The following is a 20992-nucleotide window of genomic DNA, read 5'->3' on the forward strand; positions in this document are numbered from 1 at the left end:
TAATCATTTTCTTTTTATTCTTTTTAAGCATTTTTCTTTCCAAAGCTTGAAGACATTTTCCTACATTGTTCTGCAGTCCACCATTTGGAAGTTAACTGTGCATAACTGCAAGTGTGTTCATTTTATAGTAAACATAATAGTTAATATATATTGTAGAGTGTTAGAAATTATAGATATAAATTATATATTTAATGCATGTCTTATGTTTGTATAGAGTTGATCTAAGTCTTAAATGAAATCTTTGTGAACGTAGATGCAAGACATTTTTTTTTTTCAGTTCCAGCCTGCAGACTGCAGAGAGGGTTATAAATAACAGAGTAGAAAACATCAGTCCTTAAGGTCGTGAAGTAAACAGCATGAAACTGTTGACTTTGGACACATGTGAAAGAGAAAGTAGAGCAAATTGAAGCTTTCTCTTCATATAAGGTGAACTAAACAGAGGATGCTGCACCGTTAGTCATTCTGAAACTGACTAGCATGATATGATTTCTCGGAATGTCCTGACCTCCATGAACTCCCCCATGTGATCTCATGTGCCTATGATCATAGTTTATAAATCTTGCTGCCAACCGTGTAGTCTAGCAACATCTGCTGAGGACATCCTGTGTTCACTGTTACTGTGGATGGAAGCAGACGAAAGTGAAAGTAACACGCACACTGCGGGATTACCTTTATCTTTATCTTTATCTTTATTTGCTTTTTGCAGATTACACAGTATGATTTCTCAGAAATATCCTGACTTTCACAAACTAACCCACGTGATCTCGCTCGGACCTGATCATAGCTTATAAATCATGGTGCCTGCAGTTCGACATCAGTTTTGCATCTCTTTAGCAATTGAAGGTTGACCTATAAGGTGAGTTTCTGGTTGGTTGGTTTCCTTACTTAATGTGTTACCCTGCAGATTCTCTCTATTGGGTATTGTTGTAACACTTATTTTGCTTCAGTGCCTGTAATCTACTGAATATTAGAGTTAGAGTTCGCAAATTTGTGTTGCTTATATGAAAGCAACCATATTTCTTACTAGAAATGGCAGCAATTCAGATCTCTGCAAGAATATGACCTACTATGTGAGATAATGTCTTCAGAGCCCATAAGGGGATATGGTGGTTAGAAAAAAAAAGTTCAATGTTTTTGTATTTTAAGAAAGTTTTGCAAAGCTGCTGTTTGCAGTCGTTAAATAATAATAATAATAATAATAATAATAATAATAATAATAATAATTATTATTATTATTATTATTATTATTATTATTATTATTATTATTATTATTAATATTAATATTAATATTAATATTAATATTAATATTAATATTAATATTATTATTATTATTATTGTTGTTGTTGTTGTTGTTGTTATTATTATTACTAAATTTAATAACCAATAGTTTCAATGTTTTTAATCAAGTAAGTCTCTGACAATTATATAATCATTTTTAAAGAATATAATACATCAAAGGTTTTTAGAGGTTTTCTAGTGGTAGAAGTGCAAATACTTTTTTACATAAATTTTACAATAAAATTAACTGATCATAATTGTGAGCATAGAGTAGCTCACTGTGAACTTATCCGAAATTTGAAATTCTAATTTTATTTCAGTATTAAAATAAAGTTAAATATTAATACACTATATTGCCAAACATTTTGGGATGTCTGCCTTTACATGCACATGAATGTAATATGGAGTTGCCCCGGCCTTTGCAGCTTTAACAGCTTCAGCTCTTCTAGAAAGGCTTTCCACAAGGTTTAGGAGTGTGTTAATGGGAATTTTTGACTATTTCTATAGAAGTGCATTTGTGAGGTCAGGCACTGATGTTGTACGAGAAGGCCTGGCTTGCAATCTCCGCTCTAATTCATCTCAGAGGTGTTCTATCAGGTTGAGGTCAGGACTCCCAAACTACCAAACTCCCTCATCCATGTCTTTATGAACCTTGCTTTGTGCACTGGTGTGCAATCATGTTGGAACAGGAAGTGGCCATCCCAAAACTGTTCCCACAAAGTTGGGAGCATGAAATTGTCTAACATTGCTTGGTATGCTGAAGCATTGAGAGTTCTTTTCACTGGAACTAAGGGGCCAAGCCCTACCCCTGGAAAAAACTACACCTGAATTCAATGATTTGGAGAGGTGTCCCAAAACCTCTGGTAATATAGTGTATATGGGTGTTAAGGGCTTCCTTTATAAATGAACCATCTATTATGTTTAAAAACTTCGAGCTTGTATTAGACAGAGGAAGCAACAACAGGGGCCACCCATGTGATATGCTTTGAAAAGAGGTTTGTTGAAATAAAAGAACAATCCAGAACAATGTTTCTTTCTCTGACTGACCATAACTCAAATCCACTTTCTGTTTGATTCAGGATTGTGTGTAAATGTCTGTGTAAATTGGTTACACACAGAACAAGGACCTAAAAGCAAAAGCTGGTACAGGAGCACAATTAAGTTGTTTAATTGAAGACATTCACAGAAACTTTTTAAGGTTTCTCAGTAAGATTCTTTGTTTTATCAATTGCAATGAATAAAAGCAACAAGAACCAACAGTTCAAAGGAAAAAAAATCTTAGTCACAATTCTCAGAAGATAACAGAACTCATAAAAATTTCAATAAATCAAAAAAGGCACAGACGTAAAGGAAAGCAAGGCAGGAACGTGCATATAACAAAGACCAAGGCAATGATTGAGCAAACAGGAAGGGTGACTTCCAAAATAGAAAGTCCTCAGAGTCACCATCTGGTTGCCAAAAGGCAGAATACAATCCACAGCCTGATATGGAGTGTAAGCTTGGAGAGCCCAGAAACTGTGTAGGGCACATTTCACCAGAACTTCCATTGGCTCCTTACAGACAACAGAAAGTTTTTTGCTCTCTGTGGTCTCAGCATTACTTGATGATCTTTTCTATTTGGGGAAACATTCCAATAATTTGAAAGCATTTGGTCCTTGTTTGACAACTGGTTAGGGTACTTGGGCCAGTTAACAAGTAAAACCTTTTTATTGCATCATCCTTTATGCATTCACACATAACTGTTTATACGTTTATAAAATGTTTATGCATGTTTATAACTGTTTCATGTCCATGATGACAACATTGTAGTCTATATGTTAGAGTAGCAGCATCTAACGATGAACTGTCACTATAGAAATAAGAATGTATTTCAACAAGCATATACATGTAACCCTGTGATTTAACTTGCAGCCACCTCTACTATCAAGAATTCAGTCACACTGTGGCATAAGTAGAATATATGAGGTAGAATACAACTGTAGATTCCTCAGAGTTACACTGTCTAAATGCAGAACTAGTCAGTGAGTTATAGTAGTGAACAGATTAGCAGTGTAGAAAACCTGCAGGGACAAACCTGACCCTGCACACATCAGGTCCTAGCTTCAAACAAGGCAGCATTAATGGGGATAGCAGGCCCAGGAGTGTAGCCATTCACTGGTCTGCTTGGCTCCACTGAATAGGGTTAATTTTCCATGGATTCTTGGGGTAATTTAGTATTTTACAGGTGCTCCTCTGTGACTTTGTTACTGTTTGGATCGGCCATGTCATCGTGTTTCTCATGCCTCTGATTTAGGGATCTAATCCATGCTTGCATGCTAACTGACTGTTTTGTGCACTTGCAATAAAAAGACTATTTAATTTTCAACATCTAGACTGCAGAGGCGGAGATCATCATGTGCATCCCAATGCCTGGGCCTATTTGTTTGGTGGAAAATGTGAATGGTTCACTGCATGTAAGTGATGCAGCCATAGAGTATCTGTCCAGGAATAACCAGCCTGTGGTGGTGGTGTCTGTGGTAGGACTCTATCGCACAGGAAAGTCTTACCTCATGAACCGACTGGCAGGAAAACAAACTGGTGAGTTTTGGTGAGGGCTTGGCGATTTTTCACTTTTCCAGATTTCTTCCTTATGGAATTTGAAAATGGCTGAGCCAGTAGAAGTGTATGCACCAAAGTAGCTTCATAAGCAATATGTGAACACTTCTGTCAGTCCAACATGTCTAGAATACCAAACTTTATTTAAATCTAATATAACAGTAAGGATGACTGCTGTGGATGTTTTCAGGCTTTGCTCTGGGTAGCACCATTGAGTCCAAAACTAAAGGTATTTGGATGTGGTGTGTGCCACATCCCAGTAGAACAGGACATACTCTGGTGCTGCTGGACACTGAGGGACTTGGGGATGTTGACAAGGTAAGGACTCTATAGCAACAGAGTATATCATTGTAAATGTGCATTTATTGCATATTATCAAATTAGAATATATGCTTTTTTTTTTTTACTGATAATAAGTTCCTACTTTAAAGCAAGACCTGCCCATGGTGTTGGGACATATGCATTCTATAGAGGATTTAATTAAAAAGTATATATTTTAGAATCATAATAATAAAATAATAAAAATAATAAATAATAATTTATTATAATAATTATATTATAATATTATAATATTATATATAATATTATATATAATATAATATATAATATATTTATTATAATATTATAATAATAATAATAAAATAATAATTTAATTTTTAAAAGTAACAATTAATATTTAATAAAATGTTTGTAATCATTTTCCTGAAATTGATGAGCTGTGCAATTAAGAATATCTTTAAAACAATTTTTTTTGTCTAAACATACTATATAAGGATCATATAATATTACACATTTCTAAATATACTATAGTCTACATTGTTTATATTGTCTTAGGGAGACTCTAAAAATGATGCCTGGATCTTCTGTCTGGCTGTTCTTCTGAGCAGCACTCTGGTCTACAACAGCCGTGGAACCATCGACAACACAGCAGTGGAAAAACTACAGTATCCTTCCTTGTAAAATACAATTAATAAAACAAATACAGAAATAGTCCATTAGACAATGCTAAAAAGCCACAGATACAGTCATGGAAAAAAGGAAGTACACCGTCATTCAATTCTATTTTTTTTATTAGGATTAGGCAAAATTGTGTGGTCTTCACCAACTTCTAAATACATATAACCTCAGAAAAAACCCACAACAGATTTCAGTATGTATAATATTACCCAAAAGTATACCATATAATTCAGTAACATGTAAAACCACCTTTAGCAACAGTAAATTTAAGTACACAATTTCAGTAGGAGTTTCTGTTTGGAGCAGGTGGGGTTAAGGGCCTTGCTCAAGGACTCAACTGTGGCACTGTTGGGGCTTGAACCCTGATATTCTGATCAACAACCCAGAGCCTTTACCACTTGAGCTACCATCGCCTACTTGTGCTGAAAATTTACATTTAATGGCATTTAGCAGATGCCCTTATCCAGAGCGACATGCAAAAGGGCTTTGAAGTCTCTGACAATGCATAAATCAACACTGGTTCACTAGTAAACACTGTTGGGAGGAAATATAGCACTTTTTTTGGTTTATATTTTGTATAAAAAGACTACATATTAAAATCTATTGTGTTTTTTCATTATTATTTGTTTATTTATAGAAATGGGAAGAAACCAGGAGCCGCCCAAAGAACAACAACAACAACAACATTTTTTCATTTATAAAGGTTGCTGAGAACCACACAGTTGTTATATTGGTCCTGATAGATGAAAAAAATACAGAATTGAAAAAGGTTTCTTTTCCCCAAGACTGTATTTCTCATTAAGTCATGATTCCTTAACATGTTGCAGCTATGTCACTGAGCTTGCAGAGCAGATTAAGATCAAATCACCTGCATCCACCTCAGATGAGGCTGAGGAGGAGGAGGAAGACACTCAGTTTGTGCAGTTTTTTCCTAACTTTATCTGGACTGTGCGTGATTTTTCATTACAGCTGGTGCTTGAGAATAAGGGTCAAGTGACCGAGGATGAGTACCTGGATTTTGCCCTGCAGCTGAAGAAAGGTATAAATGACATTAGTGATTGAGATCCAAGATATTGAAAGAACATGTGCAAGAACTCTCTTTCTAATAGCGTACAGGAAATCACTATATAACAAAATATTTACTTTTAAACAATTACTGCAATGCTTATTCCAAATAGTAGGACAATAGAATTGCAATGTCACAGATTATTGTTTAGCCACCTGTGTATTTTGTTGCATTTGGAAGTCAAACTGTATTGTTCTGTAACATTTCCACTGGGATGTGTGAATAGATCAAAATTATTTTTACAATGCAGGTCTTAGTAAGAAGGACACCAACTATAACCTTCCAAGGCAGTGTATCCGGAACTATTTTCCAACCCGCAAGTGCTTTGTTTTCCCATTTCCTGCCTCCCAGGAGAAAATGGTTATGATTGAGAGCCTGGATGAGAGTGAAATTTTCCCCAAATTTCTGAATGTTACACAGAGTTTCTGTGACTATGTCTTTTCTACAAGCAGAGATAAAACAGTTAAAGGAGGATATAAAGTCACAGGGAGGAGTAAGCACTACATTTTTTCCAGTAATATTATTTATCTGTATTAACATTTTCAATTGTATTTCAATACATATAGATCTGTTCATCTCTGTGCTGTGACTGTGTGTGTGCTTGTGTTGACAGTGTTTGGTCACCTAGTGCAGACGTATGTGCAGACGATCTCTAGTGGAAAAGTCCCTTGTCTGGAGAATGCTGTGGTTGCTATGGCAACGATTGAAAACGAGGCAGCTGTGCAGGAGGGGTTCAAGCTGTACAAGAGTGAGATGGAACAGGTAACACCCACACACACACATACACACACACACTGTGTGCATTGGGTGCATTAGTGAAGCAACAAGCTTGAAGTTTGTGGGATGAACAGACCATCTTCTTTATCATGAACTTCTGGCACTATACTATGCGTTAGCAGTATTGTTTGAAACTGCCTATTGTGATATAGTGAGATGTATGTAGCACATTAAAAACAGTGAAAACTTCATGGTGGACCAAGGCCAAAATAACAAAATGAGGTTAGGGACTAACTGACCTACACAGAAAAAAGAAACAAACAAAAGACAATAATCTTACCCAAACTTACTTACCCCAAAATACAAAGACAAAACCCACTTCCAACATAAATGGCAATCACACCCCTACTACAAGTGAATGCAAACAATATATCAATATTTACAACACATACAAGGTGATTAAGTACAGACAAGGCAGACAAATCAAAACACATGGGACTGACCAAACTCATAGTAGGTAAAGTTCGAAAACCAAAACTGTCATCACCAAAACACAAAACAAGCACAACCACAACCACAAGCAAGTGAGCATCAGTTATCAAACTGGTACCAGGAAGGCCTTGACTGGACTGGACTAACCTGAAGGACTAAACCACAAATACCTGCAAGAAAGAATACATATTTTTAACGTAATTTATTAAAAATACTGGGGACGAGTACACTATATTGCCAAAATTTTCGGGACACCCCTCCAAATTATTGAATTCAGGTGTTGTTTTTCAGGGGTTGGGACAATTTCATGCTCCCAACTTTGTGGGAACAGTTTTGAGATGGCCCCTTCCTGTTCCAACATGACTGCACACCAGTGCACAAAACAAGGTCCATATACAAAGTTGGGAGAATAAAATTGTCCAAAATGTCTTGGTATGCAGAAGCATTAAGAGTTTCTTTCACTAAAACTAAGGGGCCAAGCCCAACCCCTGAAAAACAACACCAGAATTCAATGATTTGGAGGGGTGTCCCAAAACCTTTTATCAATATATAGTGTACAAATAAAAATAATAACTGCATGAGCACTATTTACAAATAGCAGTCCCACATCCATCTATATATTAATTATTGAATCTGTGTGAGTTGGGTAGCTGTGGACATAGTGGAATGGTTCATATTTTAATATTTCATATTTCATGTTTAGGTCATGTCCACTCTGGTTTTGAATCCGATTTAAATACCAAACAGATATAGGTGCAGTTACAGATCACACACACACACACACACACAGCTTTGACATAAGTAGTTGTTCAACTGAAATCTCCTGAATGTTATAGGAATATATAAAATTGTGTGTGTGGGTTTCTGTGTGATACTAGCATTAAGATATGAATTATGACTCTAATCCAAAGCATATCCAATGTTAATCCAGGTGAAGAGAACATTTCCTCTCAGTTTTAATGAAATTTCTGATAAACACCAGAGGATCAGCAACATGGCCTGCAGTGAGTTTATGAAACGCTCCTTTAAAGATGAAAAAGGGGAATACTTCAAGAAACTGATGGTGCGTTTTGAACACACACACACACACACACTCCCACACATACACCACACAGACGCACACACTCTTCAGTGTCAATCCTGAGCTCAGTTTTCTCCAATTGCCTCCATATAAATTTATCTACCAAAACATGATGGATTGTCTATTCTGAGGTTCCCCTAGATATAAAAGAATGTTGAATATGTGTGTGCCCTGTGATGGATTAGTGTCCCATCCATGGTTTTATTTATTATTATTTGTGTGCAGTGTTCCCAGGATAGACTCTGAATCCAAGATGACCCTGACCAAGATAAAGTGCTAACTGAATATGAAAAAATTAAAAATATCAGAACACTTAGGAAAAAATATATGTTTATATTATATGTACTACTCTGTAGGTGTGAAAATGACTTTTAGTAGTTTATCTATGTTTATTTTATTACCTAGGTTTATATATTTTGTTCATGTACATGCAATGGTATTTTCAGGAGGAAATAGATAAGCACTATGCTGAGCTAACTGTTCAGAACATGGAGGCATCAGAAGAGAAATGCCACCAAATTCTGACTGATCTGTATGAGGAGGTGAATGTGCGTGTACAGCAGGGGGAGTATGCAAAGCCTGGAGGATATGAGCTCTATTGCAGACATAGAGACAAGATCATTGTTGAGTACCACAGCAAGCCCAACAAGGGAAACCAGGTAAGAAACATTTACACACACACACACACACACACACACACACACACACACACACACACGTAAAGTTTTATATATAAATACACGTGTGTATGTGTATATGTACACATGCAGTTGTCTAATCAGCCAATTATGCAATAGCACAATGCATAAAATTTTGCTGATACAGGTCTAAAGCTTCAGTTAATATGATTTCTGTTATTTTAACAATGGCAACTCTGGCAAGATATCATGAGCACAGATTTACGGCAACTCGACAGATTCTAATCTTTATCTGTCCAGTTAGTGTGAGCCTGTGCCCATGACACTCTCAGATTCCTGTACTTGGCTGACAGTAACCAAATGAGATGGACGTAATCCATCCACCTTAAGGTTTGATGAAAAACCCAAAATCAGAAGGCTCCAGTTCTTCACTAATACATGGTTCCATTACTGTGGGTGTGTGTTCTCTCTCTCTCTCTCTCTCTCTCTCTCTCTCTCTCTCCCCCCCACCCCCCCTCCCCTCCTCTCTCTGTGGTGTTCATGTATGTGTGTTTTCTTTTGTGAAGGCTGAAGAGGTGTTGCAGAGGTTTATGAATTGGAAAAGTGCAGAGGCAAAATTAATTCTCCAGACTGATGAACAACTGACTGAAAGTGAGAAACAGATTCAAGGTAAGCTGGGCATAGCTGATATATTCAAATATTATGTGAACATTGTGTTCACACAACGGGAATAAAACATGGGAAAGAAACTGTATTGATATTATCCAAATAAATAAATGTAGCTTAGTGGCAAAGGCTTTGGACTACTGATCAGAAGGTTGTGAGTTTGAATCCCAGGTCCACCAAGCTGCCACTGCTGGGCCCCTTAGCAAGCCTCAGTTTCTCAGTTGTATACAAATGAGATAAAATGTAAGTTGGATGTCTGCCAAATGCTGTAAATGTAAATAAAGGGATACTGGGGGGAAAAAACTCTAACCATAAATACATCTGGTGGAAACATGTCTACTTACAGCTGCAGGGTCTATAGCAAGAACTCCTTGTTTGAATACTGTAAAAGACCCCCCAGAGTACATATCTTGGAGGTGAAATTAGAAAGTCTTTTTGGGCAGAAAAGAATGGAAGGAGGTGCTCACTAGATAAAATGAAGCCAGATATCTAGCTGGTAACTGGTAAAAAGCAATAACTTTGGTTTGTAAGAAAATTATTGTGAGGGAGCAAATTGATTACTCAAGCAACAGAAATGACTCAGTGGATGAAGATTTTCTGAGTTACTGTTAAACAGTGACATCAAACCTTAAATACTTGAGCCAGAATATACTGAAGAAGAACTGTACCAGCAAGGAGGAGGTTCACAGATAAGTAGCTCAAAATGACATTGAGACAAATAATGAATGTTAGCAACAAAAAAAAGGACTACAATGTTATTTAGTAATGTTACATAATTGTGTTAGCAACTTTACAAGCCATGACAGTAGACTTAATAGCAGTGGTGGGCTGTCAGGATCTGAATCACTGACTTGCATTTTAATATATTTAATATATTTTTCCATGAATGTGTATTAAATTATTCCCAACAGTCTATTCTCTACATTTCATAGCTTTTCTCTTGGTTGCGCTGCTTCCAGTAGTGTATATTTATGATAAGAGTATTTATCCAATCATATTTCAGCCAGTGGCTGACATCATGTGTTGCCAGAGTGAAAGAAATCTGCCTTAAGGCCTTCAGAATCAATAGTGCAGGCGTCTGTAGCTTAAAATAAGTGGCAATGAAATTGTTACCTTAACCAATCAGATTTCGAGTTGGCGTCACTGGGGCCATCTAGCAGGCATACGATTGCGTCAGCAATTTCCCGTCCTTTGATTGGATATTTGGAGTAGTCAGAGGCAGTGAACCGGACATATACAGTGTTTCTATATTCGCTGCGTCTCATTTCGGATGCTGCGTCCTCCGGAGATACGGCATCAAGAATGTCTTTTTTGAGAAACGTAACTGTAATAAAATTGACTATTCCTTTTGAGGTGTGAAATACTGTAGAGTAATTTCTTTTTTACTTTGTTATTTAACGGTTGATTAGTATCTATTGCCGTGGCGTCCAGGGGCGATTCTAGAATTTTCATTTAAGGCGGGATCAGCCCCCAGTGAGGGTATAATAGTAAAAAAATAAATAAAATATAATAGAATAAAGGTTTGACTAACAGGGTAGGATGGAAAACTTATTGCAGCATTCCACTGTATTGCATAGATGTGTCTAACGTACTGAACAAGCCAAATACGAGTCTTCCAGATCACACACACTTGTCCTCTGATCCTCGTTCCGTGACGCCGTTGTCTGCGGATTGAAGAACACACTGAAAGCCGAAGTCTGCCGCTGTTTTCAAATAAAATTTAAAGGGGACTGAGGCGATCACGAATTTGTGTACAGTTTATGGAGAATCACAGAATTTTAGGAGGGCTGAGTAGAAAATGGCCTAGCGATGCCTATGGTGGAATCATAATGATGGTATAGAGGAGGATTATTTCAGGAAGGACACCAGTGAAGGCCTAGGTGTGAAAAGCACGGTCTGCCTCTGCTTAATAGTAGGTGCAAGTGTGAGGACAAGTATTGCTTTTCCTTTTCCTGTCAGAGGTAAATAACAGATTTGTACATTGCATGATGGCTTTTGTGTTCTCACTTCAAAGATGTGTGAAAACAGAAAACTGATACATAAAAATGAATCTAATTAAAAATGTCTAAACTGTCCAATCCAATAGCCTACAAGAGAATACAACAAATTACGAATGCCTATTAATAAAATATATTAATAAAATTAATAAAAACATTAAGTACTAACACTGTAGGTCAAGTTTTTTATACTTTCTCTTCTTTACTTTATTTCCTCCTTTGACCCTTGGTGATGATGCACAGAGGAAAAAGAACAAGCAGCTCTCTTAGAGCAGCAGTGTAAAGTAGAAAAGGAAAAACAGAAGGAGATGGAGAAACTAATACAGGAGGAAAAAGTGAACCATCAGCAACGGGTACAGCAGATGGAGAAGAAGTTTGAGGAGGAGAAGAGTCAGCAACAGGAGGAGATGAGAAGAGCATTGGAGAGCAAACTGGCTGAACAGAAAGAACTCATACAGAAAGGGTTTGATGAAAAAGCCCAGCTGATGGGCCTGGAGATTGAGCAATTTAAAAAAGAAAAGGACAAGGAAAAAGAATCTAGCTCCATTTTTAAGGATTATGTCATGCCAATTATAGACACTGCAAAAGATGTATTTTCCTCAGTCCTTCAGTATAAACTCACGAGTAAAAGGATTCTTTTAAATGCCAGAGAAAAAAAGTGTTGAAATGAGTGAAAGAATATGAAATATTTTTTGATATATATTAAAAGCCAGCTCACGAAATCTGATAACTACCAGGTTCTTGTGTGAGGTGATATACTTTAATTTGTTATCATATATTATCAATTCCAAGAAGCTTAATGATTTAAGTCTTCTACAGTCTTGCTTTTCTATCATAACTGTACTATAACTATAAATCTTAATGTCATGTGGTGCACTTTTTAAACTGATATTGAACTTTATTATACCACAAGGCTGTTGAAAGCTTGATTCTAATTAAATAAACTGTGTTGATATTATTGATTAATAATAGAATATGGACAGGTAGATATTTCATGTTTCAATATTTCATTATTATAAAATTATTTTCCGTGTTTTAATAATGGAATGGAATGAATGAAAAAAAAAATAATGGATAAAAAGTATAATCTTTGAATAGAATTTTTTAAAATGTACAAATATACTGACTGTATAGTCACCCACAACACATTCCAAATAATGTATAGTAATTCAAACATTTAAAATGTGTAGAATAAATGAACAATAAAGACATTAACACAGAAATACACTTTACAAATGTACTATACTGCACAACTAAACACAAAGAAACACAGAGCACATTTCAAAAGGACTGGACCAGAACCATTTGACTGTTGACTGTAAAATTCATTTAGTTTGTCTGAAATATTTGTACTAACAATTAAAGTACAGTATCTCACAAAAGTGAGTACACCCCTCAAATTTTTGTAAATATTGTATTATATCTTTTCATGTGACAACACTGAAAAAATGACACTCTGCTCCAATGTAAAGTAGTGAGTGTACAGCCTGTATAACAGTGTAAATGTGCTGTCCCCTCAAAATAACTCAACACACAGCCATTAATGTCTAAACCTTTGGCAACAAAAGTGAGTACACAAGTGGAAATGTCCAAATTGGGCCCAAAGTGTCAATATTTTGTGTGGCCACCATTATTTTCCAGCACTGCCTTAACCCTCTTGGGCATGGAGTTCACCAGAGCTTCACAGGTTGCCACTGGAGTCCACTTCCACTCCTCCATGATGATGACAACACAGAGCTGGTAGATGTTAGCTCCCCAACCTTAGGGTTTATGTCTGGAGACATGCTTGGCCAGTCCATCACCTTTACCCTCAGCTTCTTTAGCAAGGCAGTGGTCATCTTGGAGGTGTGTTTGGGGTCGTTATCATGTTGGAATACTGCCCTGCGGCCCAGTCTCCGAAGGGAGGGGATCATGCTCTGCTTCAGTATGTCACAGTACATGTTGGCATTCATGGTTCCCTCGATGAACTGTAGCTCCCCAGTGCCGGCAGCACTCATGCAGGGTCAGACCATGACACTCCCACCATCATGCTTGACTGTAGGCAAGACACACTTGTCTTTGTACTCCTCACCTGGTTGTCGCCACACACTCTTGACACCATCTGAACCAAATAAGTTTATCTTGGTCTCATCGGACCACAGGACATGGTTCCAGTAATCCATGTCCTTAGTCTGCTTGTCATCAGCAAACTGTATGTGGGCTTTTTTGTGCATCATCTTTAGTAGAGGCTTCCTTCTGGGACGACAGCCATGCAGACCAATTTGATGCAGTGTGTGGCGTATGGTCTGAGCACTGACAGGCTGACGCCCCACCCCTTCAACCTCTGCAGCAATGCTGGCAGCACTCATATGTCTATTTCCCAAAGACAACCTCCGGATATGACGCTGAGCATGTGCACTCAACTTCTTTGGTCGACTACGGTGAGGCCTGTTCTGAGTGGAACCTGTCCTGTAAAACCACTGTATGGTCTTGCCCACTGTGCTGAGGCTCAGTTTCAGGGTCTTGGCAATCTTCTTATAGTCTAGGCCATTTTTATGTAGAGCAACAATTCTTTGTTTCAGATCCTCAGAGAGTTCTTTGCCATGAGGTGCCATGTTGAACTTCCAGTGACCAGTATGAGAGAGTGTGAGAGCGATAACACCAAATTTAACACATTGCTGCTCCCCATTCACACCTGAGACCTTATAACACTAACGAGTCACATGACACCGGGGAGGGTAAATGGCTAATTGGGTCCAATTTGGACATTTCCACTTAGGGGTGTACTCACTTTTGTTGCCAGAAGCTTTCTGATAAGCAAATGCTGCTGCGGCTATTGCCCGATAGCAAGGTGGCATGCCTTTTTCCACATTATCTAGGGCAGTACTAAAATACGCAATTGGTTGGTTTTTTGCTCCATGCTGCTGGTACATGAATACATCTGATGCAAACCCCTTTTCTCTTGGCTACATACCACTGCAAGGGCTTGCTGTAATTTGGAGTTGCCAGCGCCAGTGCTGATGCCATAGTGCTCTTTAGCAATTCAAATGCTGTCTGGCCCTCCACCGTCCAGGTTAACGGGGCATTAGATTTAGTTTGGATTGCACTTTTTATCATATCTCTGAGTGGTTGTACTTTTATTGAGAAATCACATATCCACGGTCGACTAAACCCTGCCTTGCCCAGAAATGACAACATTTGTTGCATGGTTTGCAGTTGTGGTGTGGATAGCTTCTACATGGGTAGGTGGTATTTTCCACATGGTCCCCTCCAGAACTCGTCCAAGATTTTCTACCTTTTACTGACAGAATTGTAGTTTTTCTTTGCTTATTTTATGTCCATTTGTGAGTGTTTGCAATACTGCTACTGAGTCTTCTACATACTGTGCTTTTGTTTGTTTGGCATGCAGGGAGCACTACTGAAGACCTTTTTGACTCTGTTGGGGCCTCAGCCATCTTCTATGGAGTGGTCTGCTGGTGCAGCAGCATCTCTACTGCACACAGGAAGAGACTGGATAAGTTAATCAGGAAGGCCAGCTCAGTTCTGGGGATGCCCCTGGACACAATACAGGAGATGAGAGAAAGGAGGATGGAAGCTAAGCTATCGTCCTTGCTGGAAAATGACACTCACCCTATGTATGATACAGTTACATCTCTGAGCAGCTCCTTCAGTGACAGACTGTTACATCCCAAATGTTTGAAGGAGCAATACAGAAGGTCTTTTCTCCCTACTGATATTAGACTTTACAATCAGAGCTGCTTTCAGTGAACCAGTCGCCATAATACACACTGTTCATATAGATTTTTTTTTATACTGATTTTTATACTGTGTTCCATCTGTGAAATAACCTGTCATCATAATACACACTGTTGTATGTGATATTTTTAAACTGTGAAATTACAATAATTAAAATTCTGTGCAATACAACAGTGCAATAACAACAATTTAAGATGAACAATAACTTCTTATCTTGTCTTTGTTGGGTTACAGATCAAAATGTCATCCACAAATGTCAAGACCTTGCTCATGAGTTGCAAATGTGCCAGCATTCATGCAAACAATGGTTGCACTGGAACACTGAAAAATGCTGAGCACAAGTCTGTTACTGTCTTGAACATACACTATATTGCCAAAAGTATTCGCTCACCTGCCTTGACTCACATATGAACTTAAGTGACATCCCATTCCTAATCCATAGGGTTCAATATGACGTCGGTCCACCCTTTGCAGCTATAACAGCTTCAACTCTTCTGGGAAGGCTGTCCACAAGGTTTAGGAGTGTGTTTATGGGAATTTTTGACCATTCTTCCAGAAGCGCATTTGTGAGGTCACACACTGATGTTGGACGAGAAGGCCTGGCTCTCAGTCTCCGCTCTAATTCATCCCAAAGGTGTTCTATCGGGTTGAGGTCAGGACTCTTGGCACAATGCAGTCAGACAAGTACCGTTCTCCTGGCAACCGCCAAACCCAGACTCGTCCATCAGATTGCCAGATGGAGAAGCGCGATTCGTCACTCCAGAGAACGCGTCTCCACTGCTCTAGAGTCCAGTGGCGGCGTGCTTTACACCACTGCATCCGACGCTTTGCATTGCACTTGGTGATGTATGGCTTGGATGCAGCTGCTCAGCCATGGAAACCCATTCCATGAAGCTCTCTGCGCACTGTTCTTGAGCTAATCTGAAGGCCACATGAAGTTTGGAGGTCTGTAGCGATTGACTCTGCAGAAAGTTGGCGACCTCTTCGCACTATGCGCCTCAGCATCCGCTGACCCCGCTCCATCAGTTTACGTGGCCTACCACTTCGTGGCTGAGTTGCTGTCGTTCCCAAACACTTCCACGTTCTTATAATACAGCTGACAGTTGACTGTGGAATATTTAGGAGCGAGGAAATTTCACGACTGGATTTGTTGCACAGGTGGCATCCTATCACAGTTCCACGCTGGAATTCACTGAGCTCCTGAGAGCGACCCATTCTTTCACAAATGTTTGTAAAAACAGTCTGCATGCCTAGGTGCTTGATTTTATACACCTGTGGCCATGGAAGTGATTGGAACACCTGATTCTGATTATTTGGATGGGTGAGCGAATACTTTTGGCAATATAGTGTATCTGGAATATTAGATAATAGTGTGTAGGGAAACCTCAGGAGTTTCCACCGCCACTAGTTGATTTACTGGTCTCAAATCATGGACCAGCCGCCATTTGTCCGAGTTGAGCTTCCTGATCGGAAAAATTGGAGTGCTGCACTGGCTCCGAGATGGAATCAACACTCCTGCTTCCACTAGTCCTTCTATTGTACGTTTTATTTCTTCTATAGCTTGCTGTGACAGTGGGTACTGTCGTTGATATGGCAGGTGAATGTTTGGTTTCAATCGAATCTTTACTACTCCTGATGATTTTACTAATTCTACATCTGCTGAATGTTTTGTCCATAACTGCTCTGGAACTCTTGCTAAAGCTTCCTCTTTCTGCAGCGCATCTGCACCTCTACTTCTACTCTAAACTGGACTTTTGTTTGTTGGCTGACCATTACATGGGCTGCTATTGCACAGGACACATTGTTCTTCATCTCGTCCTATCACCACCTACTGGTGAACTATCACCTCTGGTAATGTGACCCATACTCCTGTAGGTCCACAATGTATTTTTGCTCCTAGTTTACACAACACATATCTTCCCAGGAGATTTGCTGGTGTGTCTGGTAAATAAAATAATGGAGCTGTACTGTAATTCCTTCCACTGTCATCCATTGGCTCAATAAACTGCAAAAGAGCTCTTTCAGCTGTCTCTCTCACTTTTTTCATCCTCATCCTCCTATTCATACATTGCTGTCCAATTCCTAGCATCTCTACTGCTTTCCACTCCTCTTTCTCAGTTATATCCATTTCCCTTCTTTCTTGTCCTTCTTTCTCAAACCACTGAATAATCTCTAATTTCCTCTTTGTCTTTTCGCTGTTTTATTTTATATTTTTGCTTCTCCCCTGCACTCCTGGATTTCATTTTCATGCACTTCATCACATCAAATGTTCCCTCTGCAGGCCACTTCAACTCTCCCCTTGTCTGATCATGCCAATTCCTCATGTATTTCTTTATGTCTTTCCATCCATGTGTTTTGCCATTACATCTCCAGCAGGTGTGAGAAATCTCGTTCCTGTCTCCATTATGTGTTTTAGTGTGTTTAAGACTTCTTATCACTAAATCTTGGACTGGGGTTTCTGTTTACTATGGACCACTTTGGATGGGTGTGTTTATCCACCTTACTGGTTTCACTGTGTACTTCTTAACTGCACTCATACTTAGCAGTATATATATATCAATATATATATTTTACTATACTATATCAGTATAATAGAATATCACAATATAATATAATCCAACAATAATGCTAATAATATTGCAAGGTATTATAATATAATACTGTACCACAACACAAATGCACTACAATGTTATAATGCTTTAACACTAGTCGTTACTGTGATCAATCAGTTTATCACCACAGCCTGAAGTGACCATTAGGAAATGGCTAACATGGAAGGAAAGGGAAGAAAGTTTTCTTAGAACATTTAAGCTTAGTGATATATGTGCAGTAAATTCCACAAAAGGTCAATTAATTAGGACTATTAAAATTCACTGAAACAGGAAAATTATAGCAAGTTGTAACCAGGAAGAATCAGTGTCAATTAAAAAAAAAAAAAAATCAGGTAATTATTTGGTAATCAACAGTTAATCTTAGGCACACATGAGTGAAGCGCACGTGTGAACGGTGTGTGTGTGTGCACAATAACCTGGGGTGTAATTTCCACTGGGGCCAGGGGCGACATGCCCCCCCCCACTTTTCAAATTCATTTGTTATGGTTTATTAACCGCACGTCATCATTGCCATGGAGGAGCAGGACCGAGTAGGACACGGAGAGTCTGCCTGTATCGATGCACACATCCTCGTCCAGGAACATCGTGTGCACACTCTAAAAACCACCAGGAATGTAAACATTTTATTTTGTTTATTAACCAAGGTTAGTTGTTTATGCATGAAAGACAATTAATTAAGTAATGATAAACATTTTCATACAGTTACATATTAATTTTGCTGCTGTCTATCTGCAATTGATATTACAAAATAGTTATTCAACACACAGTTCATAAAAGCTTTTGCTTTTTCTATTCTAAACACCTGTGGTTTGGTTGATGGTCTCTGACAAATGTCCTGTGCAACAAGTGATTTATTTTCAGGTACAGCAGTTAGTTGGAAATAAAAGTTAAAGTTTAACAGTAGAAATTGAGTTTCTCATTATTTAAATTTTATTCACACACAAAACATTAATGGTGAACATTTTTGACTATAGAAAATGATTCTTTCAAGTCTTGGTGATCAGCCCCTTTTAAACAATAGAGAAAGTAAGATATATATATTTTATATACATAGTTTAGTAGCCTACTATTCTTTATGGCAGAATTTAGCGTTATAATCAACTTAATTATTTCCTGGGTTTTGTATCACCTATAGTCTCTAAATGTATGTAAATGCTGGAAATGGGATTCAAATCAAAAACATTTTCCTCCAGGGTTAAAGGGACGATGAACAGAGCCATGTACCGTCAAATCTTGAGTGAGAACCTCCTTCCCTCAGCCAGGGCATTGAAAATGGGTCGTGGATGGATATTCCAGCCTGACAATGACCCAAAACACGCGGCCAAGGCAACAAAGGACTGGTTCAAAAAGAAGCACATTAAGGTCCTGTAGTGGCCTAGCCAGTCTCCAGACCTTAATCCCATAGAAAATCTGTGGAGGGAGCTGAAGGGTCAGCCACAAATCCTTAATGACTTGGAGAGGATCTGCAGAGAGGAGTGGGCCCAAATTCCTTTAGATGTGAGATGTGTGCAAACCTGGTGGCCAACTACAAGAAATGTCTGACGTCTGTGATTGTCAACAAGGGTTTGCCACCAAGTACTAAGTCATGTTTTGCAAAGGGGTCAAATACTTATTTCACTCAATAAAATGCAAATCAATGTATAACTTTTTTGAAATGTGTTTTTCTGGATTTTTGTTGTTTTTGTGTCTTTCACTGTTAAAGATAAACCTACCATTAAAATTACAGACTGATCATTTCTTTGTCAGTGGACAAACGTACAAAATCAGCAGGGGATCAAATTTTTTCCCTCACTGTATATATATATATGTGTGTGTCACAGGCTCGTCTACTCGTCTACCTCAACCGCACCCCAGCACTCACTATCACCGGATTTTTAATCAGCACCATCTGCAATCTATTCCACTAGTTTATTTAAAGTGCTCACTCACCGAGGGCAGCGGCGAGTATTAAGTATTAATACTTGGATTCTCTCTCTGCCTCCGAGTCTGGTTGTGACAATAACCTGAGTTGTTACAAACATAAAAAGGAATATATATACATACACACATACACACACATATATAAATAAAACAACACACATAATAAAACAAAATCAAATCAAATTAATTAATTAATTAAAGAAAAAAAGGGGGGGGCAATAATAATTATCTAAAACAATCAACATAGTCAACGAAAGGGTGCCACATCTTAAAGAAGTTTTTTTTCTGATCCTCTCAATAAGTGCCTAATCTTTTCAACATAGAGACAAGACTTCATTTCTCTGATCCACTGAATATGTGTGGGTGGGAGGGGATCCTACTGTTAATGGATTGGCTCTACGTGCCAACAGAGAAGAAAAGTCAAGGGTTTTGAGCACTGATACTGACAGATATTTCTCCTTTGGAGCAACTCCATATAATGCCACTAGAGGTTCTGGCTCTAATCTGTGTTGAAGAGTCACCAAAAGGGTGATAAATATCGATCGCCAGTAACACAAATTTTATACAGTGCCTTCAGCACACTGACACCTATTGCCCAAGGAGCTAGTACCAGGAAACATTTGGGCTAATTTAACTTTGGATATATGAGCTCTGTGTACTACTTTGAACTGAATGAGAGAGTGCCGAGCACACATAGATGATGAATGAACCTGCCTAAGAATAAAGTTTCAAGTGTCATCCAAAAGTGGTCCACCAAGGTCCTCCTCTCAAGCTCTCTTAACGTTATCTAAGGAGGAAGATGCCTGATTATTCATTAAATTGTAAATAATGGAAATTGAGCCCTTATCTAGTATAGTATAACTTCTCTTACTTGCAAGACTAAAGAAATCAGATTTAATAAGAAAAAAGGATTTTATCCCCTTTTCAGACCCTAAACTACTCCTAAAAGACCCATCCTGCATTGAAGGCAAGAAGAGGTGATTACAGGCAACAGGGCTAAAAAGAGAAGGATCCTTAAAACCAAATGATTTCCTAAACTGGGTCCATATCCTCAGTGAGGACTTGGCACTCAACAGAAGTATAAGAACTTAACTGCAATTTGGTTGCTAAAAGTGCTGGAAAGGAAATTTGCTTATGGGCATGTATTTCCATGTCCACCCAGGGTGGTTTATTAGGTATAAGCTGATAACGCTACCAATACAGTGTATTTCATATGTTAACTGCCCAGTAGTAAAACT

At 38.2% G+C, this 20992-nt stretch overlaps 1 protein-coding gene across 2 annotated transcripts; it reads left to right on the forward strand.

Moving 5' to 3' along the window:
- The first annotated feature begins 607 nt into the window (after positions 1-607).
- On the forward strand, positions 608-12485 carry LOC131371126 (guanylate-binding protein 1-like). Of its 2 annotated transcripts, XM_058418911.1 has the most exons (11): positions 608-856; positions 3651-3855; positions 4064-4191; positions 4708-4817; positions 5658-5869; positions 6147-6389; positions 6510-6658; positions 8037-8168; positions 8633-8845; positions 9391-9493; positions 11731-12485. In XM_058418911.1, the coding sequence occupies exons 2-11, from the start codon at positions 3672-3674 to the stop codon at positions 12150-12152; spliced, it is 1896 nt and encodes a 631-aa protein (XP_058274894.1). In that variant the 5' UTR covers positions 608-856; positions 3651-3671; the 3' UTR covers positions 12153-12485. The 2 variants fall into 2 exon arrangements, with proteins under 2 accessions (XP_058274894.1, XP_058274895.1); XM_058418912.1 differs by lacking the exon at positions 608-856 and having other exon boundaries at positions 3544-3855.
- The last annotated feature ends 8507 nt before the right edge of the window (positions 12486-20992 follow it).

Source organism: Hemibagrus wyckioides, linkage group LG20 (assembly GCF_019097595.1).
Source record: "Hemibagrus wyckioides isolate EC202008001 linkage group LG20, SWU_Hwy_1.0, whole genome shotgun sequence".
Classification (NCBI taxonomy): Eukaryota; Metazoa; Chordata; class Actinopteri; order Siluriformes; family Bagridae; genus Hemibagrus; species Hemibagrus wyckioides.